This window comes from Rhea pennata, chromosome 14, assembly GCF_028389875.1.
Source record: "Rhea pennata isolate bPtePen1 chromosome 14, bPtePen1.pri, whole genome shotgun sequence".
NCBI lineage: Eukaryota > Metazoa > Chordata > Aves > Rheiformes > Rheidae > Rhea > Rhea pennata.
This window is the reverse complement of record NC_084676.1, coordinates 13,136,765-13,154,220: the sequence shown is the minus strand read 5'-3', so window position 1 is coordinate 13,154,220 and position 17,456 is coordinate 13,136,765. Positions and strand designations below refer to the sequence as shown.

Genomic DNA, 17,456 nt, shown 5'->3' with positions numbered 1-17,456 from the left:
GCCTGGGGGCTCAGCGCCCGGCAACCCTGACGGGATCCTGTAAAGAGGGATCTGCTGGTGCTCCGCATCCCCAGAAATGCCACAGGGTGCAGAAACAGAATCCCTGCCTAGCGGCGAGGTGGATCAGGCTTATTCCAGGAGGAAAACTCTTGTCCCACAGCACGAAGCAGGGGTCTCCTTCCTTCTCCCGCAGCCCCCTCCTCCCCTCTGGCTCTGGGGTCCCACGGGGAGGTAATATTGCAAGGCAAGGTGTCCCAGGGGGCTATGGGGAAGGCTGCAGCCCATGCCCCCTGGCACAGGCGGGGGGACACATTGTATGTTCCCAGGCACTGTCCCAGTGGGACCCAGGCATCCCAGAGCCTGCACACCCATCCCCAGCTGGAGAGACACTGTGGTGGCCCTGGGCTACCAACCCTGCGCTGTGGCTGTAGCTGGCAGAGGAAGGACCATGCCAAGACAGGGGCGCAAGGGCCCCGGGACGGTGCCGCCTGCCTCCTCCGCCGGAGCGGCTGTGCTCGCTGCAGCTCGCGTCCCGGCGCGGGGCCACTGCGGGTCTCCACCCAGCTCGCGGGGCCGCTGGCGACTGGCCATGGAGAGGCTCCCATGGAGGGCTGGGGATCGCGCTGCGGCATGGGAGGCTCTTCCCAGGATGGAGCATGTCTAAACAAATGAATCACTTTATTTTTCTTATAGACTAAATAGTTTTTAAATAGCATTTACTATTTCTGCCCAGGCTCAGTGCACCAACACCCTATTTTTGCAGCCTTCCCTGCCAGGGCAAAGGCAGGGCGCAGGGCCCCGACCTGGGCGAGCAGCTCGGTGCCTTCGCACAGCGTGGCACTCGGGGTGCCTGTGTCCTCGCAGGGGTGCGGAGCAGCTTCAGGGAATGGGGCTTCCCCAGCGTGGGCCCCGTGGGGCTGCGCAGCGGGCACCCAGCACTGCTCGTGGGGCTGCCGCCGTGCCCTGCCTCCGGCCTCATCATCTGCCCCAGTGCCAGGGCCCCCATAAAGCCCTCGGACAGGGCGCTGGGGAGGGCAGCGACATGCAAGGGGTCCTTCTCCCTGGTCTGTCCTTGCCCCAAGCCCTCTCCCTCCCAGCCTGCCCTGCTCGGCTTTTCCCACCCAGCACTGCCGGGGGGTGCACGCTGGCTCTGCAGCGCAGCTCCTCGGGTGCCGCTCTGGGGCTGCGGCACTGGAGGGGTCGCAGGGCGGCGGGGGAGGCTCTTCTGTGGCTCTGCCGACGGCTCTTCCAGCACACGACCCTCCCGGGAGGAAACCCGCGTGGGCCTTCCCGGCCGTGCTCCGGGACGGGGCAGAGGCTGTGTGCCGGGAGCGGGATCCTGGAGGAGGAGAGAGGCAGTTCAAAGGGTTTGCAGAAGCTGGGCGGCCCCCTTCAGCCCCTCTCCCGCTCCCCCGCACCGGAGGCGCCGCGTGGAGACCCGCGGTGCCGGGGCAGGACCGTGCCGGTGGAGCCCGGAGGATGCTCCCGGCAGAGCCCGGTTGCGCGGCTCTGCCGTTGGGTTAGAGCTCAACCAGCTCGTGCAGCCGTGAACCCCTCGGCTGACTGTTTTGTGGCTTTCCCGGCCCGCTCTTCCTCTCCGTGTGGGCCAGCCGCCGGCGGGTGAGTTGTCACCTCCAGGAGCAGCCCTGCGGGGAGTCCCAGGGCCGCTTCCCCCCGCGGCCCCTCTGCCCGGCTCCGTGCACGGGCGCCGCAGGAAGGGGCTGGGGCGCGCTCGGCGCTGCGGCGGGCCCGGTCGGATCGGCGCCCCGCGCGGGGGCAGCGGGGGCGGGGGGGGGGGGTTGGGGCCTGTTTCCGCTCCCACCCCCACGGTGTGCAGAGGAAATTGGTGGTGGTGGCAGGACCTCACATCTGCAAACCTCTCCCCTCAACTGACTTTGCTTCAGCCTGATTACATCAGCGACCTCTCTTTGGTGGGGAAGGCTGGTATTTTGCCTCTGCTTCATGGAAACTAGCTGCATTTGGAAGATCTGTGCAGCATGAAGAAGGAAAGCGTGAAGTAGCAGAGCTGGATTTCCCCCCCCCCCCTCTTTTGGGCAATGACGGGAGCAGAGATGACTCTGCCTTGTGCTGCCGGCGGGGGGGGGGGGGGCACAGCACCGTCTCTCACCTCCAGGAGGTTCGTGACTGTGGGTGCCCCCAGGCTTGGCGTTTTGCACCTCTCCCACGGTGCAGGGGTCGGGCCGGGGGGACCTCGGCGCTCTGCCCTGGCACTGCGCGTGGCCCCGCTCAGGTCCCGGCCCTGGCTGAGCCTCGTGTTCTCCTTTCCCCTCCCCATCTCCAGGGTGATCCACAGGGATCCCCTCGGAGAGGTGCAGACCGCTGCTCCCTGCCATGCTGGGACCTGGCCCTGGGTGTGTGTGTGGGGGGGAGGGGGGGCAAGTGCCCTGCTCAGGCACCGGCTCTTCTTCCCCCCCTAGAAAACTGCACTCGTGCTCCCAAATTCTCATGCTGGGGGGCAGGTGGATGGATGAAGGCTGTGACCCTCAGCTCCATCACCTGGGGAAGGAGCCCCCATCCACAGCGCCGTGGGTCCTGGGGGCTGCCCTTCCCCAGCCGGCGCTGCGGGGAGCGGCGCTTAGCGGGCGTGGGGACGAGGGTACCTCGTTCCTCCCCGGGGCACGGTCGATAGGCGAGAGCCCACGTTATCGGCAGAGCGCGCGAAGGTCGGGGCGACCTTGCCCACCTCTCCCAGCGAAACGTTGCGGTGAGCGGCTCTCCGGGGAGAGCGACCGCGTCCCGCGGCCCCGCACTGCCGGGGGGAGCGCGGCGCTGCCGAGGCCGGCGACGCCGAATGCGGCATCAGCCCCCTGCCCCGGGAGCCCCGCCAGGTTGGCCGCGAAAGCTGCCGGCTCTTTCCGCAGAGCCGGTGTCGGCTTGCATGAGGATGAGCCGCGCTAGCAGCGCGCGGAGGCAGCTCCCCGGCGGCGACCCGCGGCAGCGGGAGCGGAGGGAGCAAAGCGGGGCAGCGCGGCAAAGCCGGGCTGAGGAAGCCGCCTGCTGAGTGCTGCCCCGGCTCGCGCGCTGGCGGAGCGGGGCTGGCGCGCAACGCCCGCCGGGCCCCCCCTGGCTCCGGGGCTGAGTTTGGGAGAGGAAAGCGGCTGCGCCTCTGATGGCGTCGCCCTCTGGACCAAGCACCCATCCGGGCCGGGATGGGATGGTGTCGGGCGCCCGTGCAGGGACATCTGCCCCCTCCCACGCCGGTCCCAGTAGCTCAGCCCCATACTCACCCCGTGGCCCCTGCCTCTGCCTTGGAGTTTCTCCTGGGGAAAATCTTTGTCCTTGCAGGATTTTGGAAGAGGAGCCAAAGGCCGGGAGACGCGTGTCCTCGGGCAGCGGGCTGGCTGGGGCTCACAGGAAAGCGCCCGCGCTGGAAAGGGTTGTGTTGCATATAAAGACATAACAGGAGAGAGAGAGAGAGAGAGCCCGTGTCAGCGGGTCAGTGCCAGCAGGGCAGGGAGCAGCCGCCCGGCTCCCGTTTCGCTCCGTGGCTCTCCCACGCGCCCCGCCGTCTGCGGTGCGGGCTGGGGCAGGCGCGGCGCCGCTGGGAGCGTGGCCGTTTCCGACGGGAACGCGGCCGCGGCGGGGTCCCGAGCGCCTCTGAGCCCGGCCCCATGCCTGCGGGAGGGCGACCCGGAGCCGCGCGCTCGGCCCCGGCTGCTGCGGCTGCGCGGTTTTCTACCCGGTGGGCACCCAGTTCATGCTGAACGCTCCTTTTTTTTTTTTTTTCCCCAGGCTTTTAACCTGTCCGGCCCTCCGTGAGTGGTCTCACAGCCTAAAGCCGTGCCCAGTGCTCAGCACGGCCCTGCTCAGAGTCGTGCCTCCCTGCAGCTGAGTGGTTCCCAAGGTTAACCGGGTGTTGTGCCAGCGGCTGCTGCTTCCCATTGCTGCTTCGTGACTGGTTCCCTGGTTCTGCAGGCCTTTTCTCTACGCCTCGTAACCGGGGAGAAGAAGCTGGGAGAGGTACCGATCGCTTCTGCCTGCGCTTGGGGTGAAACTGGCTGCCGACCCTTTCCTGCTCAGATAAATCCCGGGACCGCCTTCTCCTGGTTGATCCAGCTGATCCGCCATCCTAGCGGCAGAGGAAGTGGCTCGCTGGTTTAAAATCTGGCTCCAGAGAGAAGGGCTGGAAGGGGCCCCAGGCTATCCGTGGTACCATTTCTGTGCAGGCCAGCAGGCAAACACGTGGCATAGAGAAAGTAGGAGCAACAGCAGATCATTCGTAGTGCAGGCAGACTGTTATCTGGCTGCAAGCAGAAACCACAGTGGTGATGCTGTGTAGGAGGGGAAAGTGAGCGCTAGATTTAAAAAGGTCAAGAAAAGTCCCCGTGCCTACGCCTTGCCCCATCACATGTGCACATACAGGCGCAGTGCTGGCTGATGCCTGCCCTCCTCCCTCCGCTCGAGGTGGGTGGAAGCTGCTCCAGGTTTCCCACCGCTCTCATTCAAATGCACCTGAGTGATGGGAAAGGGCTAAATCTGTCCCCTGGATGAAGTCGAGCGCCCTGACTTGGCCCCGTGGCTGCCCCAGCCCTGTCTGAGCTCCAGCGCGGGAGGAGCCGTCCTCTACCCTCCCCTGGGCTTCTGGCCATCACCTCTGGGCAGGACCCTCTGGGCAGCGGCCCAGCTCTGCCTCCAGGGACCGGCTCCTGTTTGCTCCTGTGAGATAAAGTTTGTCAATAAATAAAATCCTGCCTGGCCCTGCCGGAGGGACAGAGCAGGTCTCCTTCCACCAGTATCAGCTTTTAGCACAGTTTGCCTCAGTTTGCTTGCCGGCCTGACTCTGCGCTTCCTTCTGATGGCCGGCGAAGGCAGCGGGACGGGGCGGCGGCGGGAGCTGCCCCCGGCAGCCAGCGAGGCAGGAGCAGTCCCAGCAGACGGTAACTCCTCTTGCAGGTTGCTTCACTGCTTTCCCTTCACTTTTAGCTCTCCCTGCAGCTCAGCGGGATCCTCACCAGGGAGCTCACTTGGGAGAGTGCCTCGAGGCCAGTTGTGTGGACGTTACCTCTTGCTGCTGCAATCGCGGCGCCTGGGAAGCTGCTGCCCCGGCCGTGGGAAGCAGCCGACGCTGTCTGGAGGTGGCCACCTCGGCCACCTCCACCACCTCCAGTGAGGCACCGCTCTGCAGGGACTGGGCTCAGCCCCATCCTGCCCGCAGCTGCGGCTCCGTCAGCAGCTCTGGCCTCGACCCAGGGAACAGAAACCTCTTCTGCTTCCCCTTTCCCTCCTGCCCCGCTCGTTATTTTCGCTTTGCGATAAGGCAGCACTTCCCAAAGGTATCAACAGTTTACTTCTTCTATTCTCTCTTTCGATTGCCACAGGGAAGTCCTGAGAGCCTGTGCCCTGCTGTCAGCTCTCCCCAGCTGTGTGCAGGGTCCCACCGCACGAGCTCTCCCAGCAGCCGCCTTGTCCGGGAGTTGCGCTTTAGCGCGAGGAAACAGCACAGCTCTTTCTCTGTCACAGTATGTTTGCAGAAGTATCTGTGTCTCGCCAGACACGTGCTAGGTATACGTCTGCAACTATGTTTGCCAAATGTTGCACACTTGCTTATTTTCCTGGATACTCTAAAGGACACCCCAGGATCTTGCAATCTTATATTCTTTGCATTCAACCCACCCCCACACGTCTCCTGGGGCAGAGCTTTGCCCTGTCTAAGCTGCCCTCTCCCTTGGGCACATCTGAGCATCCAGGGGAAGCCTGGTGCAGACCAAGCCTTTTGGATGGCTCTGCTCTCCGATCCGTCTCTTCACTCTTTCCTTTCCACAGCTTGAGACTGAGCTTTGGGGGAGAAGCAAGGGCATGCACCACAGGAGAGCATGAGCTCGGCATCTCCACTGGCACGCTGGAAACCAGGAGCAAAAGGACACCTTATCTACGGGATGGAAAGTTTCTGCACTGTTTATCAGGCATTGCAAAAGGTTAGATTAAAGGCTTGGGAATGGCAGTAGCTTGCACCATGGCAGAAAGCAGCCTCAACCACTCTCCTCTGTTCAGGTGGGCAAATGCCTTTGGGCAAGGGGGTGTAAGGGCTGGCCCTGCTCTTCAGGGATGCAGATGCCCAGGGAGAGGATTGTGCCGCAGCCTGGCATGTAGCTCACCTGCCCCAGCTTGGTGGGCTGCCCAGCCCACTCCCACATCCCCCTGCCAGGGTACGCTTACCTACATCCCAGGTCCCACTGCCTCGGTACCCTCATTCATGGGCTGCTGCCCTGGGACACCCCAGGAGGGTCCCAACCCTGTGATGAGCTTGGGGTGATGCTGAGGGAACTTTTGGCTCTAATTTGCATGGCTATTTGTATTTCTAAAAACACTCACCAGCCTAATTTTGACTATTTCTGCTCATTTGCAGAGATGGAAATGGAACTTGCTGTTGGCCAAATTCACTGCTGATGCAAAGCAGCAGCCAAAATACGGAGGCTCTGTAATGAGGGTGCACATCTTACCTGAAACACACTGAACCGATCAGGGTGACTGCAGGCACGTTGACTCTCCGCACCCCTAGTGATAACAGCATGTTTCCCCTGCCGTGCCGGGAGCTGACCTTTCCCAAGTGCCCCACAGCTCTGGTGTGCAGCCAGGATTTGCTGGCCACCTGCCATCAGAGAGCAGGACACGGCCAACATTGAAGAGCAGCCATGACTAATGGCTGCACCTGCACTTCGTACAGCAGCATCTGAAGGCAAAGCTGTCCCCATCACACAGCAAAGCCAGGGACATTTTGTGCTTCCCTGAGGTGATGGTGATGGCCTGGGTCAGTCGGAAAGCCCAGCCTGCCTTGCCATGTGCCAGCAGCTCCCTTTGCAAAACTTGCATAGCCAGACTGGTGCTATCTACACAGAAGGATGCAAGCTGGGGCCCTGCTGGTGCTGATGAACTGCTGAGTGGTTGTACAGAGCAAGAGCTGCCTGGCCAAGGATTTCCTGCTGGAGGAACCTGCTCATTTCTTAACAGTAAAGTCTTCAAAAAGAGCAAGAAGGAGGACCCAGGCAACTATAGGCTGGTCAGCCTCACCTCCATCCCTGGAAAAGTGATGGAACAGCTCATTCTGGATGTCATCTCCAGACATATGGAGGAAAAAAAGGTGATCAGGAGTAGCCAGCATGGATTCACCAAGGGGAAATCCTGCTTAACCAATCTGATAGCTTTCTGTGATGGAATGACTGGCTGGGGAGATGAGGACAGAGCAGTGGATGTTGTGTACCTTGACTTCAGCAAGGCTTTTGACACTGTCTCCTATAACATCCTCCTAGATAAGCTCAGGAAGCGTGGGTTAGACAAGTGGACAGTGAGGTGGACTGAGAACTGGCTGAAAGGCAGAGCTCAGAGGATCGTCATCAGTGGCGTGGAGTCTAGTTGGAGGCCTGTGGCTAGTGGCGTCCCCCAGGGCTCAGTACTGGGGCCCATCCTGTTCAATTTCTTCATCAATGACCTGGATGAGGGGACAGAGTGCCTCCTCAGCAAGTTTGCTGATGATGCCAAGCTGGGAGGAGTGGCTGATACACCAGAGGGCTGTGCTGCCATTCAGAGAGACCTGGACAGGCTGGAGAGCTGGGCGGAGAGGAACCTCCTGAGGTTCCACAAGGGCAAGTGCAGGGTCCTGCACCTAGGGAAAAGTAACCGTAGGCACCAGGACAAGCTGGGGGCTGACCTTGTGGAGAGCAGCTGTACAGAGAAGGACCTGGGAGTGCTGGTGGGTGACAAATTGGCCAGCAATGTGCCCTAGTGGCCAAGAAAGCCAATGGTCTCCTGGGGTGCATCAGGAAGAGTGTTGCCAGCAGGTCGAGGGAGGTGATCCTGCCCCTTTACTCAGCCCTGATGAGGCCTCATCTTGAGTACTGCATCTAGTTCTGGGCTCTCCAGTACAAGAGAGACATGGAGCTACAGGAGAGAGTCCAGCGTAGGGCTACGAAGATAATCAGAGGGCTGGAGCATCTGCCCTCTGAAGAACGGCTGCGAGAGCTGGGCCTCTTCAGCCTGGGGAAGAGAAGACTGAGGGGGGATCTTATCAATGTGTACAAGTACCTGAAGGGAGGGTGTCAAGGGGACGGGGACAAACTCTTTTCAGTTGTCCCATGTGACAGGACAAGAGGCAATGGGCAGAAATTGAATCACAGGAAGTTCTGCCTGAACATGAGGGGGGAATTTCTTCCCTGTGAGAGTGACGGAGCATTGGACCAGGTAGCCCAGAGAGGTTGTGGAGTCTCCTTCTCTGGAGATCTTCAAGGCCTGCCTGGCTGCAACCCTGTGTAACATGCTCTAGGTGACCCTGCTGAGCAGGGAGGTTGGACTAGACGATCTCCAGAGGTCCCTTCCAACCTTACTGATTCTATGATTCTAAGATAGAAAAGTCCATATATAAAGAAAAGTCCAGATATAAAAGGAATGTCCAGACGATGGGGGAATCCCCACCTCTGCCTTCCTCTGTGAGGACAGACATACCACCAAACCCACGCCTGTGAGAAAGCTCTTACCTCTCAAGTGCTCTGTCAGCCAGCAAGATCCCCTTCCCATTCCTCATCTCCAGTCTCAGAGGCTTGTCCTCCTGTCTGCCCAGGTCCTGCTGGCAGCACCTACCCCTGGGCTGGACCTTGCGGAGTGGAGGCAGGCAGGAGTCCCTGGTGTCCCTCATCTTCCAGCAGTGCAGCAAGTGCTGGTACGCCACCCGGAAATCCCTATTGAGAGTGCCATAGAGGATGGGGTTCAGGGCTGAGTTGGCATAGCCCAGCCAGAGAACGATGGACATGGGTGTGCCTTCCACACTGCTGTCCCCCCATATCCCCCGGTAAGTGAATACTGTGAAATAGGGGAACCAGCACACAATGAACGCTCCCAAAACGACTGCAAGAGTCACTGTGGCTTTGTGCTCTTTCACAATGGGAGGCATGGAGGTGTTGCTGCTGCAGCACCAAGTATGGTTTATCCTCTTGGCCTGCTCCCTTGCTATCTTGAATATTCGGTAATAGGTGATGCACATGATGACCAAAGGGATATAGAAGGTGAGCAAGGCATCCACAAGCCCGTATAGTGGGTTCACCTCCAGCTTGCACTCCTTGCTGCAGTTGGAGGCTGTGTTTTGCACTGCTGTCCCATTAGTATTCCAGCCCAGGTGGATTGGTAGGAAGGAGACCATCAGCGAAACCACCCAAATAACAACCAACCCTACCATCACCCGGGAGGGAGTGACCAATTGGCTGTAGCGGAGTGGGGTGGTGACAGCAAAGTAGCGGTCCAGGCTGATCATGAAGAGGTTGAGGATGGAAGCTGTGCACAGCATGACATCCAGACTGAGGTAGATGTTGCACAAAGCACTGCCAAAGGGCCACTCGTGGGTGAGTTCATACAAGGCGGAGAATGGCAGCACCAGGAGGCTCAGCAGCAGGTCAGTGATGGCTAAGGAGACGATGATACAGTTCGTCAGGCTGCGGAGCCGGCGATCAAAGGTAACAGCCAGGCAGACAACAATGTTACCGCAGAGAGTGAACACAATGAGGATGATGAGGAAGGACCCGATTAGCACCTGCAGGTGGAAGTCGATGGGTTCTGGAGGGCTTGTGAGGTTGTAGCATGGATCCATAGTGCAGTGGCATGGATGGAGATGTCCTGCTCTCTCTGGTGACTTGGAATAAGCCTCTACCAAGCAGCTTTGGAGTGCTTTTCCAACCTACCTTGTGTCTACAATGACCCTGGAGAACATTGCAGAGTCACTTCACATCCTCAACCTTGTATGCTTGGAATGACATAGTCTAGGGAAAGACCTAGGCCTGCATATTGCTTGTGCTCATTGGCCACACCTAGGAGCTTAGTGCTGGAGCTGATCCTCTGCAGCTGCTGTTGATGGCTCTCAGCTGCTCCCTTTTCCTTTCCTCAGAGAGAAGAGTGGAGTCAGGTCCTGTGTGGTCTCATTCCTCTGTTGCTCCTTTTGGCCTTTTTTTTGGAAAAAGTAAGAAGGAGACTGGACTACAAGCCTTCCCTGCTGGCAGTACTGCAACTGGGACAGAGGTTTGCTGCCTCCCAAGGAGAACCTGGAAAGACAAGGCAAGTCAGAGCTTTAGTAGGTGGAGGTCCTTTGAGCAGCCCCCTTTGGTCCCTCCTGGCTGCAGATGCATCTCCTGTTTGCTGGGTGCTCAGCCCATTTAGACCTGAATTGGAAAGTCCTTTGGGAGCCAGGAACACCGGTCCCTGCCTACCTCCCCTCTCCAGCCCCTGAGGGTGACTACATAATTTACAGGCAGGATGTCTAAAGGCACTGGGTTCCTACAGGCTTGTGGTAAAAAGCGTACGGGGAGGGCATGAGAAAAGAGTCTTTCCCGAGGACTTCTAAAGTTCAGCTGTGCTTGTTAAAGTAAGCACTTGCTTGTGAACTTTTGCCTTAGTAACTGAGTTCTGGACAGTCCTCTGGCAGCCTATGCCTTGTGTTGGTCCCTCGTGTTAGCACTGCTTTGGCTCGTGCACCCTGAGAGAGGAATTGTTGCTTTGCTCTACTTGAGTTCCTAAAAGGAAATAGGAGCCACTTTGCCAGTAATGAAATATCTCAGGGAGGAGATGGCTAGACACATCCCTTGTGGACTTATTTTTAATATCTATTTTCTGTCTGGACATAAATAATCAAAAGTTGTATTTTGCAAGACAGAAACAAGCTGGCAAACACCTCTAAATAGTGAAAGGGCTTTTAGCAACTGATAATGGTGGGTCTTCAGGACCATGTTGCTGCTGGATTCAAAGGGCTCTGGGCTCCTGCATGACTGCAATTAGCACCTGAGTCTGGAAGGCTCCCAAAGGGAAACTGAGGCACACAAATGACCAGTGAGAGAGGGCATCAGAGAAAACCGCAGGAGGCAGGACTGGTTGGCCCTGGCTCCTGCCACAGAGCTCCTAGAGTGCCCCCTCCCCTGCACTGCTCCTGGGCTAGGTGACCAGGGCTTGCCTGCCTCTGCAGCCACGTTTGCTCTGGGCATTGGTGCAGGAGGCCTGCTGCCCCGGATCCCTGCGGTGGGGAAGCGAAGCCCTCCCTGGGGAAAGGCTGTGGGCGAGGGAAGAGCTGAGTCTCAGCAGGGCGCAACAGGCGGCTGACGCACGTACAAGAAACTCCAGCCCTAGGAGAGGACAAAGGTGACGTTTTAAAGTTAAAAATTGCTCTGCGAGAAAAAAATGGTGACACAGATCAGGTTGAAATACTCTTTAGGTGATTTGTGTTCAGGCTTGAAGGTACATGGGCCGAGCAAGGCAGTATACGTGAGAGACTCCGACCACTGAGATTAGAGAGGGTACCTGCAGCCCTGCTCTTTCCCAGGGAACTGGAGACGAATGAGAAGTGATGAACTAGCCCCTGGGAGCCAGCCTGGCGAGTGGAGCAAACTCACTGTCAGATGGGGGTCCTCTGAGTCTGGGTGCTGGGATTCAGCCTGCCCGGAGATGGATGCGATGCCTTCAGCCGCAGCAGGCGTGTGCAGAGCGGTTCCTCGCCTCCCTCTGCAGCACGGGCTCTTGCCATGGAAAGCTCTTTGTTCGCGCACAAAAGGAGCGCGGAGCAAGCTGAGCGCTGCCTGCCTGCTGATGGCAGTGATGAGAACAGGTTGTTCCTAGAGAAGGGTATTTCCAAGTGAAAGGGATGTTTTTTTCATTGCTCCCAATGGGCTGGAAACAGTAGAATAAATTACAGGGGGAGTAGCACACTCAGAAAATGCTGTGGGTGGATCTCAGCCTCCTACGTGGTTGCTTCACCACACATCAACAACCTGCTCCTCCACCAGCTCTTGCAGTGCACGTGGGCTCTCCTGGGTGCTCTGCTGGTGGGTCACAGCAGTCTGGTCACATTGGCATGCTTGGCACCAGCCATAGATTGTGGGAATCTGCTGCTTTCCTGCGACTCCGACACCGTGGAGGATCCTGGTTACACTGCCTGTGCCCAGAGGTGCTGGATGAGCACATTGCAGCACAGCCTTCTCCTTTCCCACCAGTGCAGGGCTTGGTCTTCATGCCCCCTTGTGCGGACTTGTATTTCACACCCCTTTGTGCAGGCTGTGCCATCCGTGGCCCCAGGGCCTGCACTGTGTTCCTTGCCAGAGGCAGGTTAGTTTATTATTGCTTTTCTAATTAATTCCGTTCAAGAAACAGGTGCTTTCACTTTTCTTTCCTCAAAACCCTTGGGAATTTGCACTTCCACAGGATGGGGCAGGACTTGCCACTGGCCAGGTGGCTGTGGGATGCTGTGCAGCAACCTCCTGCTCAATCCTGGCAGGGTGCTTGCAAAAGCAAGACTCTCCTCATGGCATGGGTTAAGCAGATGATCCCATGCCCCCTGGCCAAAGAATTGCATGGAAACATTTTCCCCAAATGATTGCTAGATTTGAAGGGCTGGAAACTTCGAATGTCCATGTGCCTGGGCATGGCTTTGTGGGAACAGCATGCCAGAGGGCTGGCTGAGGAGCCCCTGCTCCACAGGGTTGGCCTGCTGCTATTGGAGGCCTGGCATAGTGCAGTGCCCTGAAAAGCACACCAAGTTCAGGGCTCCTGCCTGCCCCTCCCAGAGCATCGCTGTTCTGGTGTCTGCACATCTGCCGCCTGTTTTCCGCTCATTTAACTCATGGCCATCTTTCACGCAGTGCAGCTTCAGCTCCCGTTGTATTCAGCAGAATGGGTTTGTTTCCTCCCTGACCTGTGCATCGAGCAGCTGTTCTAGCAAAAGACTAAAAAAACCATACCCTTGCAGCTCTGTCTCCTAAGGTAGCTTTTGCATTCACCTGCCTGGACCTGCTCCTGATCAAAATCACATGGAGGGGACCAGAGTATGGCAGTGCTCCTGGGAAGTCCTTCCAGTGCCTGTTCCAGTGAGGTTAGTACTCTGATGGATGCTCCCTCTGCTGTGAAAACTTGTCTGATGCGCCCTAAGATTGCGTTTCTTTTCTTACAGCTGTCTTGGGGTTGCCTAAAATGCAGATATTTCTCCTGTGCTGTTTTCAACTGCTGAATCCCAACTTTGAGTAGCAGCTTTTAATATTAATCCCTAAGCATACAAACCTCTACCAAACCATTTTATTTCTGTCAATCTTCAGATCCTCTGGTTCTCCTCCTATGGTATTTTTAGTCCCTCGTTCAGTTTAAAACTTCTTCCAAATTTCTCACCAATGAATTTTCTTAGAAGACTCCTGTTTTTTTTGCGCCTGGATTGCTAATGAAAGCCATTAAATGAAATTCATCTCAAGACTAATCTTTGAGGAACTCCATTAAAAGCTTTCTCCAGAACATTAATGATCTTTCCACTGTAATGTAATGTCATCTCCCCATTACGTGGTTCTTTAACCTCCTTTCAATTCTTGTAGTAATTCCTGCTTTCTCCTGCCTGAAAAGATATTTTCTGCACTGTTGAAGACCGTGTACTTTGATCCACCGTGTTCCTGTTTAAAATGTCAATGATGCCCTTTAGGGAGGGGGCTGTGATTCATACGTGGTAAATTTCTGTTGTATTTTATCCTCTTTTAGTCCTGTTCTCCTGTCTGTCTTTCATCATCCTCTCCTCGAGCATCGTTTGTTCCAGCACTTTGCGCGCTTTTGCCGCAGGCCTAATGGGAGGTAACGCCCGTTTCTGCAGCGCAGGTAACCCGCTTGCTCGTCTCCGTTTATGTGCTTCCACTTCTGGCACAATAGGTTTATTTAAAGTCTGTGAAGAACCTCGGTACAGCTGCACACTGAGAGGTGCAAGCGCAGAAAGGAGCGCTCGGGGAGCGCTGGACGCCGCAGCCTGCCTTTGGGAAGTGTTTCTGGCAGCCTGAAAGCACGCGGACGGCGACGGCCAGCGGACTCCGGACAAGCCCTGCGTTAAGTGCTTCAGCTCTGTTCCAGGGACTGGATGGCTCTGCTCTCTGGCAGACTCTCTGCCTCCTGCTGTAGTGTGCTTTTGAGCAAAGTGCTGGCACGAGTTAATTAGCAACAAAGCAAATTCCCCGCAGCACTCGCAGCAAAGTGTCGGTGGCTTTTTCTAAAATGATGTTCGAGTGCTTCCAGAGATTAAACATCTGTGCGCAGTGCTCCAGGCCAAGCTGTGTCGCGGGGAGGAGGGGAGGGATTGCTCTGGTCTGAGGGAGGATGTCTGAGGTCTGATGACAGGAGTGGGAAGGGACATCAGGGACCTCTGCAAACGGGCTGTTTCCACCCCGTTGCCAGAGCCATGAGCCTGTCTCGCAAGTGGAGAAGACCAGACTTGCCACGATTGAGGTCTGAGGACTATGTGAGAAGGAACAAGTGTGAGAGCAGCATGGAAACTAGCTTACCCCACTGCCTGAGGAGGGCTTTGCTGAGGCTGTGGGATGGTTTCTGGTTTACCTCTGAGCAGCCTTTTTGGAAGGGACGCTCCTTCCCGCGCTGCCTGTCCGGCTCCGCATCCCCTGGCATCCCCGTGCTCCACCTTCCCTGTGGCGAACACCGCTGCTGAACTCTGCTGCCTTTCCTCCCCCTCTTCTCCGCGGGCGCGTGCCTCCCCGCAGCAGCGCTGTCCAGCCGCAGAGCGCCCATCCCCGCGCCCTCGGGAGAGGGGACGCGGCTCGCCCCGCGGTGTTAGAGGCGGTCAGCGAGTCCGAGCCCCCTGCACAGCCCGGGGGCTGTGGGGGGACACAGGGTCCCACATCCATGTGCAATTCCCTGGCGTTTTTGCCCCGGCCCCTGGGGTTTCCCCTGCAGCCCTGTGCGCTCTGTGCCCTGCTCCCAGCCTGACCCTGTCCCCCCTCGCAAGCCACAGCCCGGGGAAAGGCAGGAACAAAACTCCCTGACTTGCCCGGTAGCCTCCTGATGAAGGTGCATCGGCCGGCTCCGAGCGGCTCCTTCGGAGCGCTGGTGCGGGGGATGTCAGGCTCTGAACAACGCCCGGCGGCGACTGCTGCCCGTGGGGTGAGCAGAGGGGCCGGGGGAGCAGGACACAGTCCCCTCCCCAGCGAGGGCTGTCTGCCCTCCGCGTGCCCCGGGGCGGGGGAAGGTCCCAGCTAGTCTGGGGGTCCTGCAGGTACGAGAGACTTCAGGGTGCCCGAACACACAGCGAGCAAAAATGATGCGTGGAAACTAGCAGAGAGCAGCCAGCGTCTGAAAAGTTTCCTCTGCAAAAGTTTCGTTAGAAAGGTAAAACTGAAAATGCAGGCACGGGGCTGAGGGTGCTGCTGGGGCAGCAGAAGTCACTGCTCGAGTCCCTGGATTCGCCTTCCTGCCCTAAACCAGCCTCCTGGCTGGCGGCACAGCCGGCACCCACCGCTCGCACCCTTGCGCGTGGCTCGGAGACGGCCGTGAGAGCCAGCGCTGGGCGAGACGGGGCTGTGGGTTACCCAGCCCTGGCCAGGGCCACCTGCGCCCCGCAGCCCCCCACCAGCTGCTGCAGCGCCGAGGGAAGAGAAGCAGCCCGGGCAGCTCTGGGCAGAAGTTGCCTTGGCAGCAAAACCTCGTGGAGAGGGGAGCTGCTTCGCTCCCGCTGCCTTCGCCCCCACCCCTCCTCGTCCCTCTGGTGCTCCCGGCTCCATCGGTTCCCACCACGTCCGCAAACTGCACTCTGCTCCGGCCAGGGTGGGAGAGACGCGGCGCGAGGGGCTTCCGAACGAAAGCTTTGCTCTGACCCGGGGTGGCCGAGCGCAGGGTGCTCAGCGCGTCCCCAGCTGCCCCCAACCTGAGATCTCACCTACGCAGTGATTTAACAGTTTAACAACCAGCAGAAAAACAAAACAAAACAAAAGCTTTACCTAGGAAGGGTCCCTGCGGCCGTGTGGAGCTGATGGGAGCTCTTCTCGGCAGTGCTTCCTCCAAGTTTTGGCTCGGGCGCCCGGCTCAGCTGAGGAAGCGTGAGCGTGTGCGCGGCGAGTGGCGGCTGCCTGCCTGCCTCCCTCCCTGCGCTCAGCAATATCCAGGCAGCGTGGTGACTGCAACGTGAGTCAGACTCAAGTGGGTGGGATCAGAGCTGTGAACTCTGGCATGGATGTTATCATCCGGCAAATTTGAAACGCTGAGAAGGAGCTGCGCCCCAGGCACGTGGCACGGGGGACCGCGCAGAGCTGCACCAGGCAGAGAGAGAGGCTGAGGGCACCTTCCGCCTCCCGCTGCGGCTTCCTCCTGAGTGTGAAAGCTTTGGGGTCCTCGCTGCTTGCTCACCACGTGGAAAGACCTGAGTGAGTCTCCACAGCAGGCACACGCTCGCCTGCTAGCAGGAGGTCTGAAGCTGTGACTTGCTCTCTAAGATGGCTCAGACAACACGGAGAGGATCAAGGCACTCTGGCTGCACTGGGAAGAGATAAAGAAAAGGGGAGTTATCTGCAAAGTGTGAGCTGGGAACTGGAGACCAGCTGGCAGGGTGCAAATTTGGTCCTTTTGCAGGCTCTCAAGGCAGTTCATGCCCTTGGAGCAGGAGAGACCTCGCTGCAGGGCCAGCGCTGGCGGTGCGGGCATACGCCAGGAAGCAAAGGCTCCGTGTGCTCCATGCCAGCGTCAGGGCCCATCCGGGGCTGAGCATCTCTCCTGCGAGGCTGCACTGGCCTCTGGCGGAAATTGCCCTCTGCATGTGTGATGGCAGGGAGGAACCGGGCCAAACGACAAACAGGCAATGGCAACCTTTCATGTCGCTCAGATCTATTATCTGTGGGTTTCAATGCACTGTGCAAATATCAGCTGCCAGGACAGCTGTGCAAGAAGCTGTTTCCCCTTTAGGACCTCCCTCTAGAGCAGAGCCTGTCCCCAGTCGAAAGCAGAGCTCTGTCAAAGCGCGTCCCCACCAGCGGGGACCCTGGGCTCCCCGAGCTGCAGTGAGATGGAGCCTCCTGCTAGGTCAGCCCAGCTGAGACCCCTCAACACCCTGCGTGGAAACTGCGAGCATCCCACAGCCCTCCTCTCAGTCAAGCAGGGGTGGTGACACTGGCACATAGAGCAAAGCGGCTTTGGTCTGTTTATCTGCATGTACCAAAGCAGAGATCTGTCTTTAATAGACTTAGGATCTGCTGAAGCTTGAGAGTCTTCCTGCTGCTCTGCTGCCCTCCGTGCATGGGAGGCGCGAAGCGGCTCCTGCACGCTGCCTAAGCAGCCAGCCCGCACGGTGTGTAGCAGAGCACCGCTGCTGTGGGATATCTCCTGTCATACAAGTTTCAAATCTGCTCAGGAATGTCCTTGCGAGCTAAAATTGCTGTGGTGTTGATTTATGCTAAGGCTTGCCCCTTGGCTCTCTTCTAGGAGGGATTTTTTGTCTGAAAGTCTTTGGAAAGGAAGTGAGATGAAGGAATGAAGGCCTCTGGTTTTCAGTGATGCATCACCACCTTTCTGACAGATTTAATGGGTGCGCTATGTCGTAGGCCAGGCTTAGTGGCACGCTGCCATGGCTACATAGCTCCCTGAGCCGAGGGGCTGTCTGTGCACAATCCCCTCTGTGCCATGCAAACCTGCCAGTTCCTTTGAGGACACCCTGGGGACATGTCACGTGGCCA

General features: G+C 58.2%; 1 protein-coding gene across 2 annotated transcripts; it reads right to left on the bottom strand.

The window, feature by feature from the left end:
- Positions 1–681: 681 nt before the first annotated feature.
- On the bottom strand, positions 682–15,869 carry HRH2 (histamine receptor H2). Of its 2 annotated transcripts, none has more exons than XM_062587424.1 (4): positions 15,732–15,869; positions 8,490–10,040; positions 3,249–3,388; positions 682–1,339 (listed from the first exon to the last, which is right to left on the bottom strand). In XM_062587424.1, the coding sequence occupies exons 2-3, from the start codon at positions 9,590–9,592 to the stop codon at positions 3,370–3,372; spliced, it is 1,122 nt and encodes a 373-aa protein (XP_062443408.1). In that variant the 5' UTR covers positions 9,593–10,040; positions 15,732–15,869; the 3' UTR covers positions 682–1,339; positions 3,249–3,369. The 2 variants fall into 2 exon arrangements, with proteins under 2 accessions (XP_062443408.1, XP_062443409.1); XM_062587425.1 differs by lacking the exon at positions 15,732–15,869 and adding an exon at positions 14,286–14,349.
- Positions 15,870–17,456: the final 1,587 nt, after the last annotated feature.